The 21,661-nt window shown below is 43.0% G+C and overlaps 1 protein-coding gene and 1 long non-coding RNA gene across 6 annotated transcripts in view; one reads left to right on the top strand and one right to left on the bottom strand.

The window, feature by feature from the left end:
- Positions 1-18,863, top strand: part of LOC138413937 (uncharacterized) — a 99,900-nt gene extending 81,037 nt beyond the window's left edge. Inside the window, exons 2-3 of the long non-coding RNA XR_011246334.1 lie at positions 13,243-13,364; positions 18,506-18,863. This is a non-coding gene — a long non-coding RNA (uncharacterized lncRNA). The remainder of the gene's footprint in view (positions 1-13,242; positions 13,365-18,505) is intronic.
- Positions 1-21,661, bottom strand: part of MFHAS1 (multifunctional ROCO family signaling regulator 1) — a 115,929-nt gene that overhangs the window by 11,036 nt on the left and 83,232 nt on the right. For 2 of the 5 annotated variants that reach the window (XM_060001257.1, XM_060001256.1), the window contains exons 2-3: positions 9,236-9,307; positions 7,895-8,021 (exon numbers count right to left, since the gene is read on the bottom strand). In XM_060001257.1, coding sequence (XP_059857240.1) covers positions 7,895-8,021; positions 9,236-9,307 — 199 coding nt within the window. Of the gene's footprint in view, positions 1-7,325; positions 8,022-9,235; positions 9,308-21,661 lie in introns of those variants that run through there. The other 3 variants (XM_060001258.1, XM_060001259.1, XM_060001260.1) reach the window with 3 other exon arrangements.

Genomic DNA, 21,661 nt, shown 5'->3' with positions numbered 1-21,661 from the left:
ATTTCTAATTTTATTGATTTGAGTTCCTCTGCCTTTTTTTATCAGTTTTGTTTAGGTTTATCTATTTTATCTTTTCAAAGAACGAGCTTTTAGTTTCACTGGTTTTTATTTATTTTTTCCACTGGTTTTTTTCCAATTGTGTTCTTCCTCTCTATTTCATTTATTTCTGCTCTGATTTTTATGATCTCTTTCCTTCTGCTAACTTTGGGTTTTGTTTGTTCTTTCTTTGGCTGCCTTAGGTGTAAGGTTAGGTTGTTTGAGATTTTTCTTGTTTTCTGAGATTGTAAGATTGTAAGATTCTGAGATTGAGTAAGATTGTATTGCAATAAACTTCCCTCTTAGAACTGCTTTTGCTGTGCCCCATAGGTTTTGGATTGTCATGCTTTTGTTGTCATTTGTCTCTAGGTATTTTTTTGATTTTGTCTTTGATTTCTTCAGTGATCCATTGGTTGTTTAGTATCATATTGTTTAGCCTCCACGTATTTGTGCTTTTTACAGTTTTTTCCTTGTAGTTGATTTCTAACCTCATTGTGTTTGGAAAAGATGCTTGATATGATTTCAGTTTTCTTAAATTTACAGAGGCTTGATTTGTGGCCCAGCATATGATCAATCCTCAAGAATGTTCCATGTGCACTGGAAAAGAATGTGTATTCTGCTGCATTTGGATGGATATAAATATCAATAAGTCTATCTGGTCTAATGTGTCATTTAAGGCCTGTGTTTCCTTACTGATTTTCTGTCTGGATGATCTGTCCATTGATGAAAGTGGTGTGTTAAAATCTGCCACTATTATCGTGTTACTGTTGATTTCTCCTTTTATGGCTGTTAGTATTTGCCTTATATATTGAGGTGCTCCTATGCCGCGTGCGTTTATATTTACAATTGTTATATCTTCTTTTTGGATTGATCCCTTCATCATTATGTGGTGTCCTTCCTTGTCTCTTGGAACAGTTTTTATTTTAAAGTCTATTTTGTTTGATATGAGCATTGCTACTCCAGCTTTCTTTTGATTTCCATTTGCCTTTTTCATTCCCCTCACTTTCAGTCTGTATGTGTCCCTAGATCTGAAGTGGGTCACTTGTAGACAGCATATATACAAGTCTTGTTTTTGTATCCATTCAGCCAGTCCATGTCTTTTGGTTGGAGCATTTAGTCTGTTTACGTTTAAGGCAATTATTGATATGTAGGTTCTTATTGCCATTTTATTAATTGTTTTGGGTTTGTTTTTGTAGGTCTTTTTTCTTTCCTCTTTTGTTCTCTTCTCTTGTGATTTGATGACTAACTTTACTGTTGTGTTTGGATTCCTTATTCTTTTTTGTGTGTGCATCTATTGTAGATTTTTGGTTTGTGGTTACTATGAGGTTTTAATACAGCAATCTATATAAAAACAGGATTGTTTTAAGTTGCTGGCCTTTTAATTTCAAATGCATTTCTGATATCCTGCATTTGTATTCTCTTTTCACGACTGCTGGCTTTCATATCATTTTGTGTGTGGATGACTTGCTACCTTTACTGTAATGTTTGCCTTTACCAATGAGATTTTCCATTTGTAATTTTCTTGTTTCTAGTTGTGGCCTTTTCTTTTCCACTTAGAGAAGTTCCTTTAGCATTTGTTGCAAAGCTGGTCTGGTGGTGCTGAAATCTCTTAGCTTTTGCTTGTCTGTAAAGCTTCTGATTTCTACGTCAAATCTGAATGAGAGCCTTGCTGGATAGAGTATTCCTGGTTGTAGGTTCTTCCCTTTCATCACTTTAAATATATCATGCCATTCCCTTCTGGCCTGCAGTTTCTGCTGAGAAATCAGCTGATTACCTATGGGAATTCCCTTATATGTTTTGTTGCTTTTCCCTTGTTGCTTTTAATTTTTTCTCTTTGTCTTTAATTTTTGTCAGTTTGGTTACTATGTGCCTTTGTGTGTTCCTCCTTGGGTTTACGCTGCCTGGGACTCTCTGTGCTTCCTGGACTTGGGTGACTGTTTCCTTTCCCATGTTAGGGAAGTTTTCAGCTACTATCTCCTTAGATATTTTCTCAGGTCCTTTCTCTCTCTCTTCTCCTTCTGGGACCCCTATAATGTGAGTGTTGGTGTGTTTAATGGTGTCCCAGAGTTCTCTTAGATTGCCCTTATTTCTTTTCACTCTTTTTTCTTTATTCTTGTCCACAGCAGTGATTTCCACCATTCTGTCTTCCAGCTCACTTATCCGTTCTTCTGCCTCATTTGTTCTATTGATTCTTTCTAGTGTATTTTTCATTTCAGTTATTGTATTGTTCATCTATGTTTGTTTGTTATTTAGATCTTCTAGCTCTTTGTTAAACATTTCTTGTATCTTCTCGATGTATGCTTCCGTTCTTTTTCCAAGATCTTGGATCATCTTTACCATCATTACTCTGAATTCTTTTTCAGTTAGGTTGCTTATCTCCAATTCACTTAGTTGTTCTTTTGAGGTTTTATCTTGTTCCTTCGTCTGGGACATATTCCTCTGCTGGCTCATTTTGTCTAACTTTCTGTCATTGTGGTTTCCATTCCATAGGCTGCAGAGTTGTAGTTCTTCTTGGCTTCTGCTGTCTGCCCCCTGGTGGATGAGACTGATCTAAGGGGCTTGTGCAGGCTTCCTGGTGGGAGGGACTAGTTTCTGCCCACTTGTGGGTGGAGCTGGGTCTTGTCCCTCTGGTGGGCAGGGCCCTGTCAAGGGGTGTGTTTAGTGGGCAGCTGTGGGCTCAGGAAGACTTGAGGCAGCCTGTCTGCTGATGGGTGGGGCTGTGTTCCCACTCTGATGCTTGTCTGACCTGAGGCCTCCCAGCACTGGAGCCTACAGGCTGGTGGCTGGGGCCAGGTCTTGGTGAGAAAATGGCAGCCTCCAGGAGGACTTGCACCAATGAGTACTCCCCAGAACTACCGCCACCAGTGTCTTTGTCCCCACAGTGAGCCAAAGTCGTCCCCCCTCCCCCCACCAGTAGGAGACCCTCCAATACCAGCAGATAGGTTTGGCCCAGGCTCTTGTGAGGTCACTGCTTTTTCCCCTGGGTCCTAGTGCACATGAGGCCTTGTGTGCACTCTCCAGGACTGGAGTTTCTGTTTCCCCCAGTCCTGTGGAATTCCTGTGATCAAATCCCACTGGCCTTCAAAGCCAGATGCTCTGGGGGCTCCTCCTCCTGAAACCAGACCCCCAGGCTGGGGAGCCTGATGTGGGGTTCAGAACTCTCACTCCTGTGGGAGAACCTCTATGATACAGTTATGTTCCAGTTGGTGGTTTGCCCACCTGGCAGGTATGGGATTTGATTTTATCGTGATTGCACAGCTCCTACTGTGCTGTTGTGGTTTCTTCTGTCTTTGGATGTAGGATCTTTTTTGGTAGGTTCCATCATTTTTTTATTGATAGTTGTTCAGTAGTTAGTTGTGATTTTGTTGTTTTCATGAGAGGCGGTGAGCTCACGTCCTTCTACTCCGCCATCTTGTCCCCACCCACTGTATGTATCTCCAGTATTTCTTAAGGTAAAACATTTTCATAGCTAACCTTCTGAATCATGTCTTTTAAATGAAAATCAGTAGACAAATTGAGTCAAGTGGCAGTTTTTCAGAATATATATTTTAACTGGTAAAGGAGGAAAATCTCTTTGGAAATGAGAAAGAAATAGTCCATAAGTTATCTACAAATGAAAGGCAAATAGCAAGCTGCAATTTGCCCAAAGAAGTTCACACTTCCCTTCTGAGCTGAAATTTTAAAGTGTCTCAACCTGTAAAGCAACAGGATGAGACAGGAATTCACAAATAATTTTTTAATGAAAAAAAAAATCCTTCTATTGTACTTGCTTTGCTTTTCCCACTGAAAGTATATTTTTGCCCTTTATGATCCCTAAAGTCCAAGGCTCAGTATCCCTGTCTATATTAAAGGTCACTTAGGCTGCCGCTCAGAAGTTCTGAAGGATAAATACGTGACAGATGGATGTGTTAATTAACTACATGGTGGGAATCCTTTCACAGTGCATACGGATATCAAATTACCACAGTGTACACTTTAAATATCTTACTTATCTGTCAATTACATCCCAATAAAGCTAAAAAAAGGAAGATCAGTGGGTGCCAAGGGTTAAGAGGGAAGAGGGGAGGGAGGGGTAAAGAGGGGGAATGCAGAGGATTTTTTAGGGCAATGAAAATATTGTATAAGATACTGTAATGGTAGATACATGTCATTCTGTATTTGTCCAAACCCATGAAACGTACAACATCAAGTGTGAACCCTAATGTAAAGCGTGGGCTTCGGGTGATAACAAGGTGTCAGTGTAGGTTCATCACCTGTGACAAATGTTCCAGTCTGGTTGGGGAGGCTGTGTGTGGCCAGGGCAGGGGGTAGATGGGGTCTTTCTGTACCTTCTGCTCGATTTTACTGTGAACCTAAAACTGCTCTTAACAACTAAGTCTTTGTTTTTAAAAATTGCTGCCTATACTTTAGGTATAGGTAGAGTTCTGAAGGAGGCTGATTTCCCTCCAAGAAACTCCATTTCCCTTCTACTGTTCAGTAAACGGGGCTGGCAGCAGGGGTACACGTCACTCCACTGCCTTCAGACTGCACTGGGCCAAGGATAACAAGCGTTTGTACGAATTTCCTTAAAACTCACAAATCTGTTTAATACCAACACACCAGGGAGCAAAACCATTCCTGAAAGTGGCACTAAAAATTACTTATTTTCTGCATGGAACTAGGTATTGTATTAGACACAGTGACTGCAGGTGGGCATGGGCATGAAATTTCTCTTTGATGAAAATGTTCTAAAATGAGATTGTGGTGACCGCTGCACAACTCTGTAAATATAGGAACCATCACTGAATGGGTAAGTTTGATGGTATGAAAGTATACCAAAGCTTTAAAAAAATGTTTATCAGACAGAATCCATATCCTTAAGGAGGTCAGAATTTTTCAAAGCAACCCAGCAAATCTGCTGCTAGACGAATTTTCATCTCATCTCCAAGGCAAATATCCTTGAAAATCAGCCCAGGATTGCCAAAGTATGGAAATGACTCGTATTTCTATCTGATATGAGCCAAGGGACCAAGAAGTCACTCAGTTGATACGTTTCTCCTTGGAGAGCGAGGTGCCGAAGGCCAGGCATTTCATTCACTTCATAACCTCTTCCCCGTGGAACGCTGGCAGACACTTCACCATCATCCAAGGTGAATTAGGAGAATAAGCCACTTTTTTAAAAAAAAAATCACTACTTGCTCTTTATTCTCTGTCTGTAGGTGAATAACACACCTCGAAATTTTAAAAAATGAGAAATAGAGAAGCTTGGAATTCATAAGGAAGATCCAATCAAATAACAGTCATCAATGGTTTTTCCTTATAAAGCTCGTAGTAGCACCATTATTTTACACATGGTCAAAGGCAGGCCGTTAATGACAAGTCTCATTTGACCTATAAAGGAGAGTGGTAAACTGGTCAACGAAGAGCTTGGGACGCCTTTTTAAAACCACTGTAAGATCTGGATCAATGACCTAAGAGTAGGGTGATTATTCTGGTTTTCCTGGGATGGCTCTGGTTGCCGCCTATCGTCCTGGCAGAATTATTAAGAATTCTCCTGAAGATGAGACTCACTGGCCTGGGAGCCCTGGAGGGGATCTCAACGAGCAGAATGTCTGGCACACACATGACAATCATCTGAGTGACTCGTTTTCTTAAAGACTAGTGCCTGGCCCTGGAAATTCTGATACACACGTGCCTGATGAAGAAAGTCTGATCTTGACCATCGACCTACATTTTAGAGGAGGAGAGAGCAGTAAAAGGTCACTCCCTAGTGACTTGCCTAAGTTAACTGGGGCTGGAGTTGCAAAACCAGGGCAATAACTCCAGCCTACCAATTTCTACTGTCCGCTGAGACCCTAAGTCTAACTCTCAGAAGCTCTCAGGCTCAGACCCAAGCTGTCTGGACCTAACGACCACCTCCTGGGACGGCTTTCCTCATCGATCCCCAAATCCCACTTCCAATACATTGCCATCCACTTGTAAATTAGAGATTCCACTGGGCTGTGCAGGGCCTGACTGTTCGTTTCCATTTTGTTCTCAAGGATATTCCTTCATTTAGAATTGAGAGTTACCCTCTAAATCTGCCATCCACTGTATGAGACCTTTTCTTAAAAATCCATTTCAAAATAAACCTGTTCGCAGAGCTGGGTCAAAAGCAGTTCAGTCCCTAAAGGTATCCCCTCCAGCATCTAGAAGTCTCAGGTCATGTGGCTCTGATTACCCAGGGCTTTAAAGCTGCTTGTTCATTTCAGGTATGATAAACTGGAAGAGAGCGGAGCTGATAGCATTTCTGCAGCTTGGTGTAAATGTCGTTCTGTGGCAGTACAACAGAAGCCGGTGAGAAGACACTAACTCTGGCTCGGCGCCACTGTGGTTTCTCGTGCAAGTGGATATTTTAACTCCAACCTCTATCTCGTCTATTAAATGCCACGTGGCTATGGCAAACCAATAGGTTACCGTCTCTCCTGGCTCAGGAAAATCTACACCCCTGCAAAGCCTATTGCACAATTGTTTCCCTCCATTCCAGACCCTGTTTTTTATCATATCCCTTTATCCTTACCCTATGTGTAAGAAAGGCACCAGTGTATACCACTTCAGAGAATGGTAACATTTCTGATGTTTGGTACGCTCAGGACAGGGGAATGTTCTGGTTCGTATTTAGTTACCGGGTAATCCTAAGAAGCATTTTAAGGTTTCACAATGTCATAGGGTCATATATTAGTGATAAGTTAACCTAAAAAGCATTCTGAATAGAAGAGCATGAGAAAAGACTTTCCCTTGGGTGTTCAGTGACATTTTGCAGCAAAGACGGATTAGGGATGTTCTGTCTAATGAGTCACCCAGTTTGGAGAAAAGGGACAGCTGGCTAATGAATGAGAAATCCCCAGCAGACCCTTGCTCTGCAGACAGCATATCAAGGGCAGGAAAGCTGATACTTGGAGGGTCGGAGACATAAGTTCCTATCACACAAACTCTCAGGAATGCAGCCTGACAGCAAGTTTCTCAAGAGGCCGTAACAGGTCACCATTCTCAAATACGAACTTTCCAACATCCCTATACAAAGCTTAGATATGGAAAAAATATTCTATGTGGTCAACTAGGAAGAAAAATGCTTGAAGTCTCCTTCATGAATACTTCGTTGGTATCACCCAGAGGACCAGGGACTACTTACTGCTTTTCAAGATTTGCAGTAGAAAGGTATTTCATCTCAGTCTAAAGTGGCCTGTTCAGTTCTTAACACTACAGAAGAAACCAAACAGATGAGTTTAACCTAAGTTTATCATCTGAGTTTAATGCTAAGCTAACCTTGTATCCAAAAGTTAGTTCACATGGGTACATTCTGTGTCTTTAAGTCCATTTTGGGGAAGGTGGGAAAAAACCACACAGCTTCTGATTGTCGAGGACTGATAGAGAATCAGAGACCCACAAGAAAAAAGGATCTGCTACAGATTTTCTGCCAGCTTTTCTTATTTAATGAGCCCTCGCTGTTTTCTAAAATGAGGGCCCACTTCATACTACAATGACAGAATTATGACTCTCTATCAAAAAAAAAAAATCGCTCTTTTTGGTTGCATATACCTGCAAATATACTAAAAAACAATGAATCATACACTTTAAACAAGTGAGCTGTATAATATGTGAACAAAATCTCAAAAAAGCTGTTTTAAAATGTTCTTTTATCAGCAAAAGTAAAAAAAAAAAAAACATCACAAATAACAAAAAATGAAAGTTCCTAGTTTGTTGTATAAGCCATAGTTTTGCTGTTGCCCAGATAACTAGGTCTGCCCTGGGGGAGCATTTCCAGGTTTGATGAAAGGTACTTTAACCTGGATTTTTGTTCTCAGGAGTGAGGGACAGGGGCTGCGGGTTCAGAACTCACTTGGAACATGGGCTGATCACAGTCGGTGTGGGTGGGTAAACCAAGGCAACGTTCACTCGCTCGCTGCCATTCTTGGGGCAAATGATCTCTGCCACGCCTTCTGGTCTGGGCTGACTCAGCAACTCCCCTGCAGGAGAGAGAAATATGCATTAGTGAGATTTGCCTTCAAAAATGAGGCCACCTTAGAGAGGGGGTAGAGGAAACAGGGAGCAGGGCAGGTAGTGAGGACGACGGGAAGGGTCTGCAGACAGTGGAATCAGAGAACAAATGTGCAACCAGAGCAGAACTGGCTCTGCTCTCACTGGCTCATCTGCATCACTGTAGAGAACATTCTAATGGTGATGGCAGGAAGGCTACCATTCCGGACAAAGACAGCATCTGCCACTCTTTTCCTCACCTTCCTTTCCCCAGATGGGCTCCAGAGATCTTTATCTAGACGTTACCAGGATCCCTCGAGCCCGGAGAAGCAGGGCTGCCAAGGAGGTGTTCATAATGAGGATGGGGGCAGATGGAATTCACAGCAGCCTTGCAACAAAGCCCCGTATTAATGATCTGGAAATGCAGCTGACTAAAGGTGTGTTATCAAGGTAAACAGGCTGGTTCATGCTGGCAAGAGGATTTCCTGGGTAGGTATGTGTGCGGATTTGTAAAGGACCAACACAATGCTCTCTTATGAGTAATGGGAGCTAGTAAGTCACCCCAAAGGATACCTGCGTACTCTGCCTGCCCCAGATACGATCTCTCCAACCAGATCATCAAATCCCCAAGAGCAGTGATGCCTTCCGTTTCTTGCTTTCCTCCCCACTGTCCGCTTACCCAGTAGCACCCTCTGCCCTTTCTCTGTTTTCATGGCCAGCTCTTGCTCAGAAAATTCAAAAAACAGCTTTTGGTGGACAATGGTGCATTATTGCCTAAATTCCCCTACTTATACCTAGAAAGTAAATAAATGAAACCAAAACATCTGCCAACTGGGGAAAGATGCTACTGGAAATAAAACATCAACAGCCATCACTTGTATTACTGATTTGAAATTCTGGGGACCCCAAAGTATATGCCATTCATGTGAGGATACAAAAAAATCCTTTGACTGCAAATGCCGTGTATCTAAACGTCTCACCTTCAGCGAACTCACATTGATAGAGCATGCCCATGTGCCAGCACTGAATGGACAGCTTTAAATGTACATCTCATTTCATCTTTACAATGTTACTATAAGGTTTATCCTCACTTTGCAAATGAGGAAGCTAACGTTCAGGGAGGTTATGTGATGTACCCAGAGTCAAGGCTAACAAGGGGCAGACTCGGGCTGTGACCTTGGGAACCCATCTCTGGGGCCCTTACCTTTTGCTGCCACCCTCTGATACCCGTCCCCCCAAAGTGGGGACTGCTTCTTTACTCCAGAACACATCTCTCCTAGAAAAGTAATCCAAAAATGCTATTATTCAGTAATGAACTAACCATTGACATCTTTGTACTTTTATGAAAGACAGCTGTTTCCTGGTTTGAACAATTTTATATGGCTTTGCAGAATACAAACCAAATGTAATTTGAGTTCCTTAACCAAACTAATGTAAACACCGAATGACTGCAAAAGTTAATTTAGCATCATTAGCTTGTATCATGGATACATGGGTATCAGAATTCTGCTCCAACACCAGCTAGGAAAAGATCTCAAAATATAAAAAGGCAAATTAAAAACGTAAACATTAAATGCTCTCGAAGTCATAAAATGAACCAAAGTAAGAGCATGTTGCACCAGACTGAGACTTGGAAGTCATCCAGTCCAAATACCACTTTACAAGTCAGAAGGTCTCTGAGTTTAACAGATTTGCTCGGAGTCCCACAGAGAGCTTTAAACCCACCACCTACCATGGGGCTAGAACTGCACCAAGAGAATGCTCTGAACCACCCAGGCCTGTTAACACCCCCAGTCCGGGACCGCCCTCCACTGCTTCCTCACCTGATACTTTCAGTTTCTACTTTCTGTCCCAAGATTACCCCCAAGGCTTGAACCCAGACTGGGAATCTCTGGCTTCCCCCAAGAACTCTCTCCTGGTGGCAATTTCACACAGGCCTCTGCTCCTCCTTCCTGCAAGTGCCTGAGGGCCCAGGATAACAAATGTAGATGTCAAGCCGCGACCCCAGGCTCCCGTTCCTGCACCGCTGGCTTCCTTGCTGGGAATAGTGTAGGTTTTGCCAGAGAACCGGAAATAATTTACAGTTGACTATTAAGCATTGGCTATCAATTTCTATTAAACCAAGAGCTTTAGTGCCCCCCACCCTGCCCCAGATGCCCAGAATCACCCAGGTCCAGGGAACTGGTTTTGTGTGGGCCGTACCCCTAGCAGCACTGCCAGCCACTGAAACAGCAGGAAAGTCGAAGGCACTGAGAAATTTCATGCATACGAAAAATTCACTTGGTGCTGTGCAGATGAGCAAGAAACAGAACAGTTCACGAGCTCCAAGACATGCGTGCACTCCGACAAGCTACTGCTTGGGGCCAGATTCTGAGGATTTCGGAAACGTGCCCAGTTGCTAAATTAAGAAAGTAAGAGAAACGGATTTTTCCTCTCAAAAAAAAAAAAAAAACAACAAAAAACTATCTTATCAGTAACACGAATAGTGGTTCCTAACGTGTTGGCGACTAAAATAGAAGCTAATTGGCTCCGATTTCCGTAACACAAACTTGATTTTCAAACTAAAGCACAGGCTATTGGTTGAGCACCTAATTAGGGAGATGTTACTGTGTGAGGAGCTGCAGGGATACAGCAGTCTAAAGCAAGGCCTGTGATGTGGAGGGCTTCGGCACTGGAGAAAGTCGAGTCCACAAAAAAAAGAACTATGGTACTGTGCAGTGGATGTCCCCTAGGAAGTTATGTGATGCTAGAGAACGACTGATTTCCAGGACTGGAAAAGACCTGGAAATGTGGGGAATTTAGTCATCACTAAATCAGTCATTTAGTGATGACACATCAGTCATCACTAGCAAACGCTAATAAAAAAGATAAATTCCAAAGTTGGTGGCAGCTGCAAAAAAAATGTTATATTTATAGAAAATGTTACCAATAGAGGAAGGAGAAATATTCATGTGACCTGGTATATTTCCATTTTTAGGAATTCGCTTCAAGGAAGTGGGCCTTTCTTACAAAAATTATACAATGATTGCTCATAGCAACACTATTCATAACACAGTGAAAACTTAGTAACCCTCTCAAATATTCAACAAAGGGGAAATGATTAAAACCTATGACACAATTCAGAAGACAGAATTCTCTGTAGTCATTAAAAATTATGAGACCAATATTTCTGTGTAGAAAGTAAATTTGAAAGTATGTTCTCATTAGAAACATAAACTGATAAGGAACACAACTGGATGTGGAGTGAAATGGGTCATTCAAGATTAAATGGTCCTGAGGTTATTTGTTTATTCTTATGCTTGAATCAATTAAAAAAAAAAGGCTAAGAATGCTTCACACTGAAGGGAGATGCCAGCTTTAAATGCTGATGCTTTCTCCTCTGTTGGATATTCTCTATTCATGTGCGGTTTTTACACAGTCTTCCTGAAGTAGCAGAAACTTGGCTGGATGAACAGACCACCGCATCTACTGAGGCTGTATTAGGCCACTACACAGTCTCCCTGTGCCTATTAAAGTTATGAAAAGCTATTCTTACTTAATCACTCTGTCTCAAGATTTCTGGCATTAAAATGCTAGTGAACGCTCATTAGCTGTTTTTCCCCTGTGGAAGAATAGAACACCAAGTTTTATTATGATTTATTTTTAAACTACAGGAGATAAGTGAAATGAGCTCATCTTTTTCTGCTGATCATCAGAATTCACAAATACTGGGCACATTATGCAAAATACTAAAAATGTATCACTCTGACGACACAAACCACGATATTAAAAGCCTAAAACATGTCTTTTCAGTACAAATAAAACCCACTTCCTGATCCAGGGTAAAGATCTGAGTTATGAACATCCCTCAAAACAGCAAAAGCGGTCTGGAAATTAAAACAAGCAATTATGTAGATTCTGTTAAATAAGGAATTATCCAGATTTCTTCAAGGCCTCTTTCAGCTTGAATATTCTGAAGCTCACTCCTCCACCCCGCAAAGTTCACTGCTGTCTTTTAAGTGTGACTCTGGATGAGATGCAATGATACACAAACGCATGTTTCCCACATCCCCTCAGGGCAAAGGCAGCATCCTCAGAACCTGAGGAGCAGGAAGGCTCCCACTTTGCAAGCCCACCGAGTTATCAAAGGCAGCAAAGATGGGAGAACTCCACGGTCCCTTTTATATGAAGACGAACGCCAGACAGAGATAAAAGGACATCTTGTCTTAAAACAAAACAAAGGCCAGAAAGTATATACAAAGGAGAGGTAAACACTGTGAATGTAAGTTAGTGCAGCCACTATGGAAAACAGTATGGAGGTTCCTCAAAAATTCAGAATAGAACTACCATAGGATCCAGCAATTCCACTCCTGGGTATGTATCTGGGAAAAAATGAAAACACTAATTTGAAAAGATACATGCACCCCAGTGTTCACAGCAGCACTATTTACAATGGCCAAGATATGGAAGCAACCCAAGTGCCCATCAACAGACAACTGGATAATGAAGATGTGGTATATACATATAATGGAATATTACCATTTGCAGCAACATGGATGGACCTAGAGAATATTATGTCTAGTGAAATAAGTCAGAGAGAGAAAAACAAATACTGTATGATACCATTTATATGTGGAATCTAAAAAATAATACAAACAAATGTATATAGCAGAACAGAAACAGACTCAGAGAAAACAAACTAGTGGTTACCAAAGGGGAAGAGGGACAGTTTAGGAGTAGGGGATTAACAGATACAAAGTACTATACAGAAAATAGATAAGCAACAAGGATATACTGTATAGCCCAAGGAACTATAGCCATTATCTCATAATAACGTATAATGGAGTATAATCTGCAAAAATGAATCACTGTGCTGTACACCTGAGACTAACATAATACTGTAAATCAAGTACACTTGAATAAAAAATAAGAAAAATGCACCACTGTGCACACTTGAGAGTGTGAGAAAAGGGAGCAGAAGAGACCTCTCAGTACCTACTGGTTCCCACAAAACCGACATTTGCAGACCTGGCCACCTCATGCCGTTTTAGGGGCCGGTCCCCACGGCTGAGCTTCAGCACAGCACAGCACCTCCCTCAGGCCCAGGGCTGGGCAGCTCCAGCTTGGCTGCTGTTCCAAAGAAATAAAATAAATAGACTAGGTTGTACTTTTTGGTAGTCCTGTTTTTTTAAAAAAATCCATTTTGTGACTATGAATTATGACCATTTTTAGAAGAGAAACTGATGTGCAGGAAGTAGCACAGCGAGCCTGTGTCAAGAGCACAAACAGATCTGGCCCTTCCATCTCCGAGACCGCGACTGGGCCCATCTCTGGCCAACATCGTTTTCACAGAGGTAAAAATTATGCACAACTATGGAAGTGTGAGCTTCCCAACTTATAAAAGTGTCTTAAAGTACCATTTTATAATAGTCACTTGGAATAAATGGAAACAATTTTAAGTTTAAAAACCAAAGGATATAGGTCATAAAATGTCATTGAATGTGGTATTTTCCAACATATTGAAATAAAAGGTGAAGTTTAAAAGTAAATTTAAAATCAAAATGGATTAAAGGTAATTTGGCTTTGGAATTGTTTTTGGAAATTTTACCATAACCTTTAAGTAAACAGGAGATATCAATAACTTGGAGCTAGGATAACTTTACTGGCAAAAGACATCCTGGTATAAATTAGATGTGAAACGAAAGAGGAAAATCTTATGTCCTAGGCCTGGTTCTGCCACTGAGTTCACTCATTCATTTAACAGGTACATAACAACCACCAACTAATGTGAGACAGCACCACAGACTCTGAGAGAACAGCAGCAAATAAGGTACACAAAGACCCCTGATTTCGTGGCGCTTACAGTCTAGAAGGAAGATTAGTAAGGAACAAACTACATAACTTATTAAAAACTTGTTACACAGATTATTAAAACAGGCTAATGAGATAGGGAGCGACTGGGTTGCCCAGGATGCCTCTCTGAGGAGGTGACGTTTATGCTGAAAGCTGAACAACAAAGAAAAGCAAGTCATGGGAAGAACATTCCAGGCAGAGGAAACCGCTAATGCAAAGTCATGAAAGTAGGAAGATGCTTGGCTGCCCAGAGAAGAATCTAGATCATGGGGTGAAGGGGAAACGGGACAAGACGAAGAGGCAAGACAGTGAGGCCCAGATCATGGACTCTGCAGACAGGGGAAAATGTTTGGTTTTGATCCTAAGTGGTGCGGAGCCATATGGAAGGTTTTGAATGGAGTAATGACATCTGATCTAAGGATCCCTCTGGCTGCTGTGTGGGATGGCAAAATGAAGGCAAGGAAGCCATAAGAAGGCTCACAGAGGAGCCTGGGTGAGAGGTGGTGGAGGCCTGGTCTGGAGAGACTGGCGTTATGTTTCATAGACGGTCAGCAGGACTTGCCAGTGAATTGGATGTGGAGGTAAGATGCAGAGACGAACCAAGGATAACTCCAAACCTTTGGTGTGGGAAGACGGCAGCTGGTGGTACTACTTGCAAGACTAAGCGAGAAGATTGTTAGTGGGAAGGGGAGAAATTAGGAGTTCTGTTTTGGCCAAGTTAGATCTGACTGTTAGACAACAGGGTGATAGATATTAATTGTGGAATTACACATTCAGTTCTGGATTTGCAGGAAAAGGTTAAGACTGGAGGTAGAGATTTGGGAGGAATCAGCAAACACATGATCTGGAAAGGCATACAAGTGAATGACATCACCCAGGAAATTGAGTAGATAAAGAAGAAAAAGGAAACAGACAGCCTGGGGTGCTCCAAGTTTAGAGCACTGAAAGTTTAGAGGCTGAAAAGGAGAGAGGCCAGCCAGGAACTGCCAAGGAGGCAGAAGGAGAACAGGAAGAACGTGGCTTCACAAAGGAAACCAAACTCCTTCAAGAAAAGGGAGTGACCAGCTGTGCTCAACTCTGCTGAGTGGACAAGCAAAGTAACAACGGAGACGGGACCACTGGGCTTGGAGGTGACTGGAGGCTTTGACAGAAGCAGAAAGGTGGGGACGGGTGTGTGACTGAAGAGGGCTGAGGAAAGAATGGGAGGCAGAAGTGGGAACCACAGCCAGAGACAGATTTCCACGAAGCGGTGAATTACGTTGTACTTGCCACTTGTACTCTGAGCTGGGTATCCCACACCCGAAAAACACAATTAAGGAGATGGCCTTGTTCCTCTCTGAGTTTTCTCCAGCTCTAAGTCTCCGTGTCTGAACTACTACAATGAACAGGTGGGTAGATGGAGGAGTGAGTGATAGAATGAGTGAAAGATCACAAGGCTCAGAAGATAAAGAAGAGAAAGGAGGGACTTCCTTGGTGGTCCAGTGGTTAAGAATCCGCCTTCTGGGCTTCCCTGGTGGCGCAGTGGTTGAGAGTCTGCCTGCCAATGTGGGGGACGCGGGTTGGTGCCCCGGTCCGGGAGGATCCTGTGTGCCGCGGGGCAGCTGGGCCTGTGAGCCATGGCCGCTGAGCCTGCACGTCTGGAGCCTGTGCTCCGCAACGGGAGACGCCACAGCAGTGAGAGGCCCGCGTACCGCCAAAAAAAAAAAAGAATCCGCCTTCCAATGCAGGGGACATGGGTTCGAACCCTGGTCCAGGAAGATCCCACATGCTGTGGAGCAACTAAGCCCATGTGCCACAGCTACTGAGCCCACATGCCATAACTACTGAAACCCGTGTGCCTAGAGCCAGTGCTCCACAACGAGAAGCCACCACAATGAGAAGCTCACGCACCACAACAGAGTAGCCCCCACTCACCGCAACTAGAGAAAGCCCGCGTGCAGCAACGAAGACCCAACGCAGCCAAAAATAAATAAATAATAAAAATAAATTAATTATAAAAAAGAATGTAAAAAAGAGAGAAAGGAGCCCAGCGCAAAGGCCCTGGAGGCCAATGTGATGAACTGCTCTTTTGAAAAGATAAACAGGGGTGTCCACGTCTTTTCCAGAGTGGGTTATGTGGTAAGAAAGCCATCTGTATGGTAGACATTTCCACTAAAAAAAACAACAATGGTGAAATAACATGTGCTTGCTATTGAAAACAGATTTTTATCAAAAGTCAGTCTATGCAATACTTAGCAAATTACCAATGCCATTTTTTACAGAAACTAGAACAAAAAAGTTTACAATTTGTATGGAAGCACAAACGACCCCGAATAGCCAAAGCCATCTTGAGAAAGAAAAACGGAGCTGGAGGAATCAGGCTCCCTGACTTCGGACTATACTACAAAGCTACAGTCATCAAAACAGTATGGTACTGGCACAAAAACAGAAATATAGATCAGTGGAACAGGACAGAAAGCCCAGAAATAAACCTACACACCTATGATCAACTAATCCATGACAAAGGAGGCAAGAATATACAATGGAGAAAAGACAGTCACTTCAGTAAGTGGTGCTGGGAGAACAGGACAACTACATGTAAAAGAATGAAATTAGAACACTAACACCATATGCAAAAATAAACTCAAAATGGATTAAAGACCTAAATGTAAGGCCGGATACTGTAAAACTCTAAGAGGAAAACATAGGCAGAACACTCTCCGACATAAATTGCAGCAAGATTATTTTTGACCCACCTCCTAGAGTAATGAAAATACAAACAAAAATAAACAAATGGGACATAATGAAACTTAAAATCTTTTGCACAGCAAAGGAAACCATAAAACAAAAAGACAATCCACAGAATGGGAGAAAACATTTGCAAATGATGCGACTGACAAGGGATTAATCTCCAAGATATAAACAGCTCATGCAGCTCAATACAAAAAAAGAAAAAGAAAAAAAAGCAAAAAATGGGTGGATGATCTAAATAAACATTTCTCCAAAGAAGACATACACAGATGGCCAAAAGCACATGAATTATTAGAGAAATGCAGATGAAAACTACAATGAGATATCACCTCACACCAGTCAGAATGGCCATCATCAAGACGTCTACCAACAATAAAAGCTGGAGAGGGTGTGGAGAAAAGGGAACCCTCCTACACTGTTGGTGGGAATGTAAATTGGTACAACTATTATGGAGAACAGTATGAAGGTTCCTTAAAAGACTTATAGAGCTACCATATGATCCAAAATCCCACTCCTGGGCATATGTCTGGAGAAAACCATAATTCGAAAAGATACATACACCCCAATGTTCATTGCAGCACTATTTACAATAGCCAAGACATGAAAGCAACCTAAATGTCCATTGACAGAGGAGTGGATAACGAAGATATGGTACATATATACAATGGAATATTACTCAGCCATAACAAAGAATGATGACATTTAACATGGATGGACCTAGAGACTGTCATACTGAGTGAAGTAAGTCAGACAGAGAAAGACACATATCATATGATCATTTATATGTGTAATCTAAAAAAATGTTACAGGGCTTCCCTGGTGGCACAGTGGTTGAGAGTCCGCCTGCCGATGCAGGGGACATGGGTTTGTGCCCCAGTCTGGGAAGATCCCACATGCCGTGGAGCAGCTGGGCCCGTGAGCCATGGCCGCTGAGCCTGCGCGTCCGGAGCCTGTGCTCTGCAACAGGAGAGGCCACAACAGTGAGAGGCCCGCGTACCGCAAAAAAAAAAAAAAAAAAAAAAAAAGAGAGGACAACCTGTAAGCAAAACAGAAGCAGGCCAGTTGGGGTTCTTAGGGATGACCTTGAACTAAGGTATAACTCAGTACCTATCTTCAGTGAGTCTTCATGGCTTGTCATTAGGCTGCACCGAACAAACGAAATTTCAACACTTCAGCGTCTTCCCAACATCCTCCAAGGTGGTGACAGTGGTGACAGTTACAGGCAGAAGGAAAGACAAAGGCCACACTCTTGATTTCTTCTCTGACTCATTCCTTGATGCTAACCTGTGAAGCACTCAGACTTTCCTGATGAGTAACTCAGTGGAAGCCAAGCGTCCCCGCAAGCCGGGCACACACGATGGACACTTTGAAATTTTTCCTTTTATGGCAGGTGCCCATCTGGAGCAGATAAGCCTAGCTTTTCCTTGTTTAACCCAATTCCTGACAGAAGATGACTGTCCTCATAGTAATGTTTGCTTTTAATTTCAGAAAGCTTTTTGTTTGTTTGAGGAACAGGAGGTGACTGAACATCTCAGGTATGCTAAACTGAGAATAGTGGCATTTGGTCCAGGGCCCCTCCTGGATGGATCATCACATAGGTCTCTTCTGGATCAAAAGAGCTGGGACCTCAGATCAAGCACTTGGCAAAAGTTCAACCAAGGCGGTGGGGGGGCGGGGAACTGCTGACAAAATTTCTTTGTAAATCTTCTTCCCTCACATTACAAGCTTACACTTCCTTTTCCTAATGTCGTTTTTTTCTTTTTTGTGTTTGTATTTGACCACATGCAACCCTCGTACCATTCCTCCCTACCACTTCCTCATAACTCAGTGCTTTGAAATTCCCCTTCTACAGCCCCCCTATTTCCATCACCTGCGGTGGAACAAAAGTCCCCATCTTCTCCTCCTCCTCCAGGCTGCTTTTCCGCCTGGATTCTCTCCACCTGCTGAAAGAGTCCCAGGGTGCCCAAGGAGTTTCCTTCCCCAAGTGTCCATCACAGAACTGGGATGAGATGCCAGGGAGAAACTTTGGGAAGATTCCCTGCTGAAGTATGAGACCCCAACAGACACAAAATAAACATTCCTGGAGACCAGGATAAACACCCCGAGACAGCAGGTAAACGTGGCTCCTGTGGTGTTTATTAATATGTAGCAGAATTACTCCAGGGAAGTTGCCAGAAACTGGGGTGCCTACACTGGGTTTGCTTTTGGTTCTAAAAGAGTCAAAAATAGCAAAATAATAGATTGCTTTATATCAACGTTCTATACACTGGCTGTTGTCAGCACCTTTATCAGTCCCAGACTAGCCCAGATAATATACAAATCGCGATATCACAAGAACAAGAGAGCCTGTCTTTAGATTCTGTACAAGATTCCTCGAGAATATCTGAAAGCGAATCATGCTATATCCTAGAAATGTAGAACAGTGAGGTACCACTTCAACAAGGTGGTTTTAGGACAAGAAAGCCTTCGTATCGATGGTAAGCAGGCTTTAAAAATTCACCACCCTGGACTTCCCTGGTGGTCCAGTGGTTAAGAAACAGTGCTTCCAATGCAAGAGGCACGGATTCAATCCCTGGTCAGGGGAACTAAGCTCCCACATGCTGTGCAGCACGGCCAAAAGAATAAAAAAAATTTTTAAAAATTAAATTCATCACCCTGAAAGAAGTCAGATGGCGAAAGACAAATACTGTCTGATGTCACTCATATGTGGAATATAAAAAACTAATAATAACTAAATGAACAAACCAAACTAAACAAAAACAGGTAGATGCAGAGAACAGAATAGTGATTCCCAGAGGGGAAGGGATGGGGGGAGGGTAAAAAGGAGGAAATAGATGGTGATGGATAGAAACTGAATTTTTGGTGGTGAGCACACTGTAGGGTGTACAGATGTAGAAATATAATGTACACCTGAAACTTATAAATCAATGTTACCTCAATAAAAGAAGAGTAAAAGCTCACTACCCAGGAGAAATGGCAAGGGCTTGACCAAAAAGATGTAGACAGATTCATGCAAGTAAAATCAATAACGGGACACACTGTGAAAAGGTCAAGCTTCCGAGGTTAAAGTTTCAGAGGACAGCTAAGGCCTTCCACAACCCTATACTCTTAGTGATGACAAAAGAGATAAAGTGACCGAATCATTCATACACATACAGGTGTCTCACTGGAGTTACGACCTGCAGTTAACTCATCAGTTGCTGGCTCAGCTCAAGCCGTTGTACAAACGGCCTTACGAACAAGCGCATCCTTCAGCAAAATGCACGTGAAGACTTATACCACCCTCTCCTGACCTTCAGTAGGTCTGACCCGTGTCAAAGCTGACCAGGGACAGAGGGACACGCTGCCCTGCCTGTTCCCGCCACTCAGTCATTCCAGCTCCTCAGACGTGTGTGCCGGCCACTTGGCTCCATCAGCATTGCTAAGGGTTTATATAAATACAAATCCACCCAAGAAAGGAAAAATATTTCCCCTTTTCCGGCTCTGGATAAAGTTCTAGCAGACTTGGCCGACGATTAGACATGCTTCACAGATCAAAGTACGCTAAGGGGGGGGCGGGGGGAGGAACAGAGCCCAAACCCAGCGCTGGCCTGCCCCCTTCTCAAGACGCAAGTCAGGATCATCAAAAGCCCCCATGCTGCTGGGCTGGAGTGCTTTCAAAAGGTGACTCTTTATTTGGAGAGCCTGTCACCTCCTTCTTACTGGAAACGGCTCCAGGCTCAGAGGAGTGAGTGAATACAGACAGTTTCATAAAAGCCTTCAGACTAAAACTGTCTCCCTCCAACCTGAGTTCTCCTTTCAACTGAAAAACGGGAGGAACTTTTAGGACCTGAACTGAAATTTGAAACACTGGCCAGGCAGCCTTGTCAAAATCGACCTGGTTTTGAAGGACTAAGGGAGGCACCTGAAGTCCTGAAGGATGATCAGAAACTGTATTTTGGCTTCAGGTCTCAGAACGAAGCTAAGAATTCCTGCGGATCGGTTTTCTTGGAGGAAGGGAGGGGGCAGGAGAAATGAATTCCTCTGGGTGAGGGGTTGCTGAGAGACCCCACAGACTTAGGGTCAGACCCACAGAGCCTTGAGGCTGGAAGAAAGCTTGAGACGGTTCAGCCGCCTTATTTTGCACATGAATAATATCTCCCACTTGCATAAACAGACACTACTGGGACCGTGTTCCAGCCAGGACCCTCTTCCAACACCAGCTTTTCTTTATCTACTCCCCCCACCCAAGTTTCATTCCCAGAAGATCCAGCCTGGACTTGAGGCCATTTTAAACAAAAAGCATCCCTGGCGTCCTGAAAAATGTTACATTGCACGACCAATGGAAACCGAGCCCTCCTTAGACTCTCCAGCCTCTGCAAAGTTGTAACTGTGAACAAGAAAGAATTCTTATTTAATTATTTAAGTCTATTTTTTCTTATTTTTCAGGTACACCTTCCTGCGGGCAGGTGCAGCTGGCTTTCAAATGAAGCCTCAGTGCAAAGAAAATGTAATCATGAAAAGTGTTGACACCCGTTAGAAAGTATGGGACCCCCAAACAGGACTGGCTTCCTCAGGGGAAAGAACCATTTCTCGGGGTAGCTCAGTCCACTCCCCTGGCCGTGGTCTCAGGTCACCTCCAGTCCTGACTTCCGGCCTGAATATCAACTGAGATCTCATTGCCTATTAAACACTGATTAAACACCAAAATCAAACTCCTGATTCCCACTGGCCTCACGCCCCACCAGGCTACTCCTTTCCCAGGCTTCCCGTGTCTGTGAGTGTCCACTCTGTCCTTCAGTTACTTTGGACAAAACACATGGGGTCATTTTTTACGCCCTTCTTCTCTCACACCACACACTGAATACATCGGCACGTCCCACTGCTCCAGCTTCAAACCCATCGGCATCCGACCACTTCCTCAGCTCCCTGGTCCATGCCACCATCAACCCGGATGTATGGCGGTCTCCTGACCCCACAGTCTATTCCCCACTGAAGCCAGAGCAATTCCCTCCCAGGGCACATCAGACCATGTTACTCATCTCCTCAGATCCTCTGCCGCCTCCTTTGTCACTCACACATCTGCAGG

The sequence above is a fragment of the Delphinus delphis genome, chromosome 21, assembly GCF_949987515.2.
Source record: "Delphinus delphis chromosome 21, mDelDel1.2, whole genome shotgun sequence".
Classification (NCBI taxonomy): Eukaryota; Metazoa; Chordata; class Mammalia; order Artiodactyla; family Delphinidae; genus Delphinus; species Delphinus delphis.
This window is presented reverse-complemented; position numbering and strand designations above follow the sequence as displayed.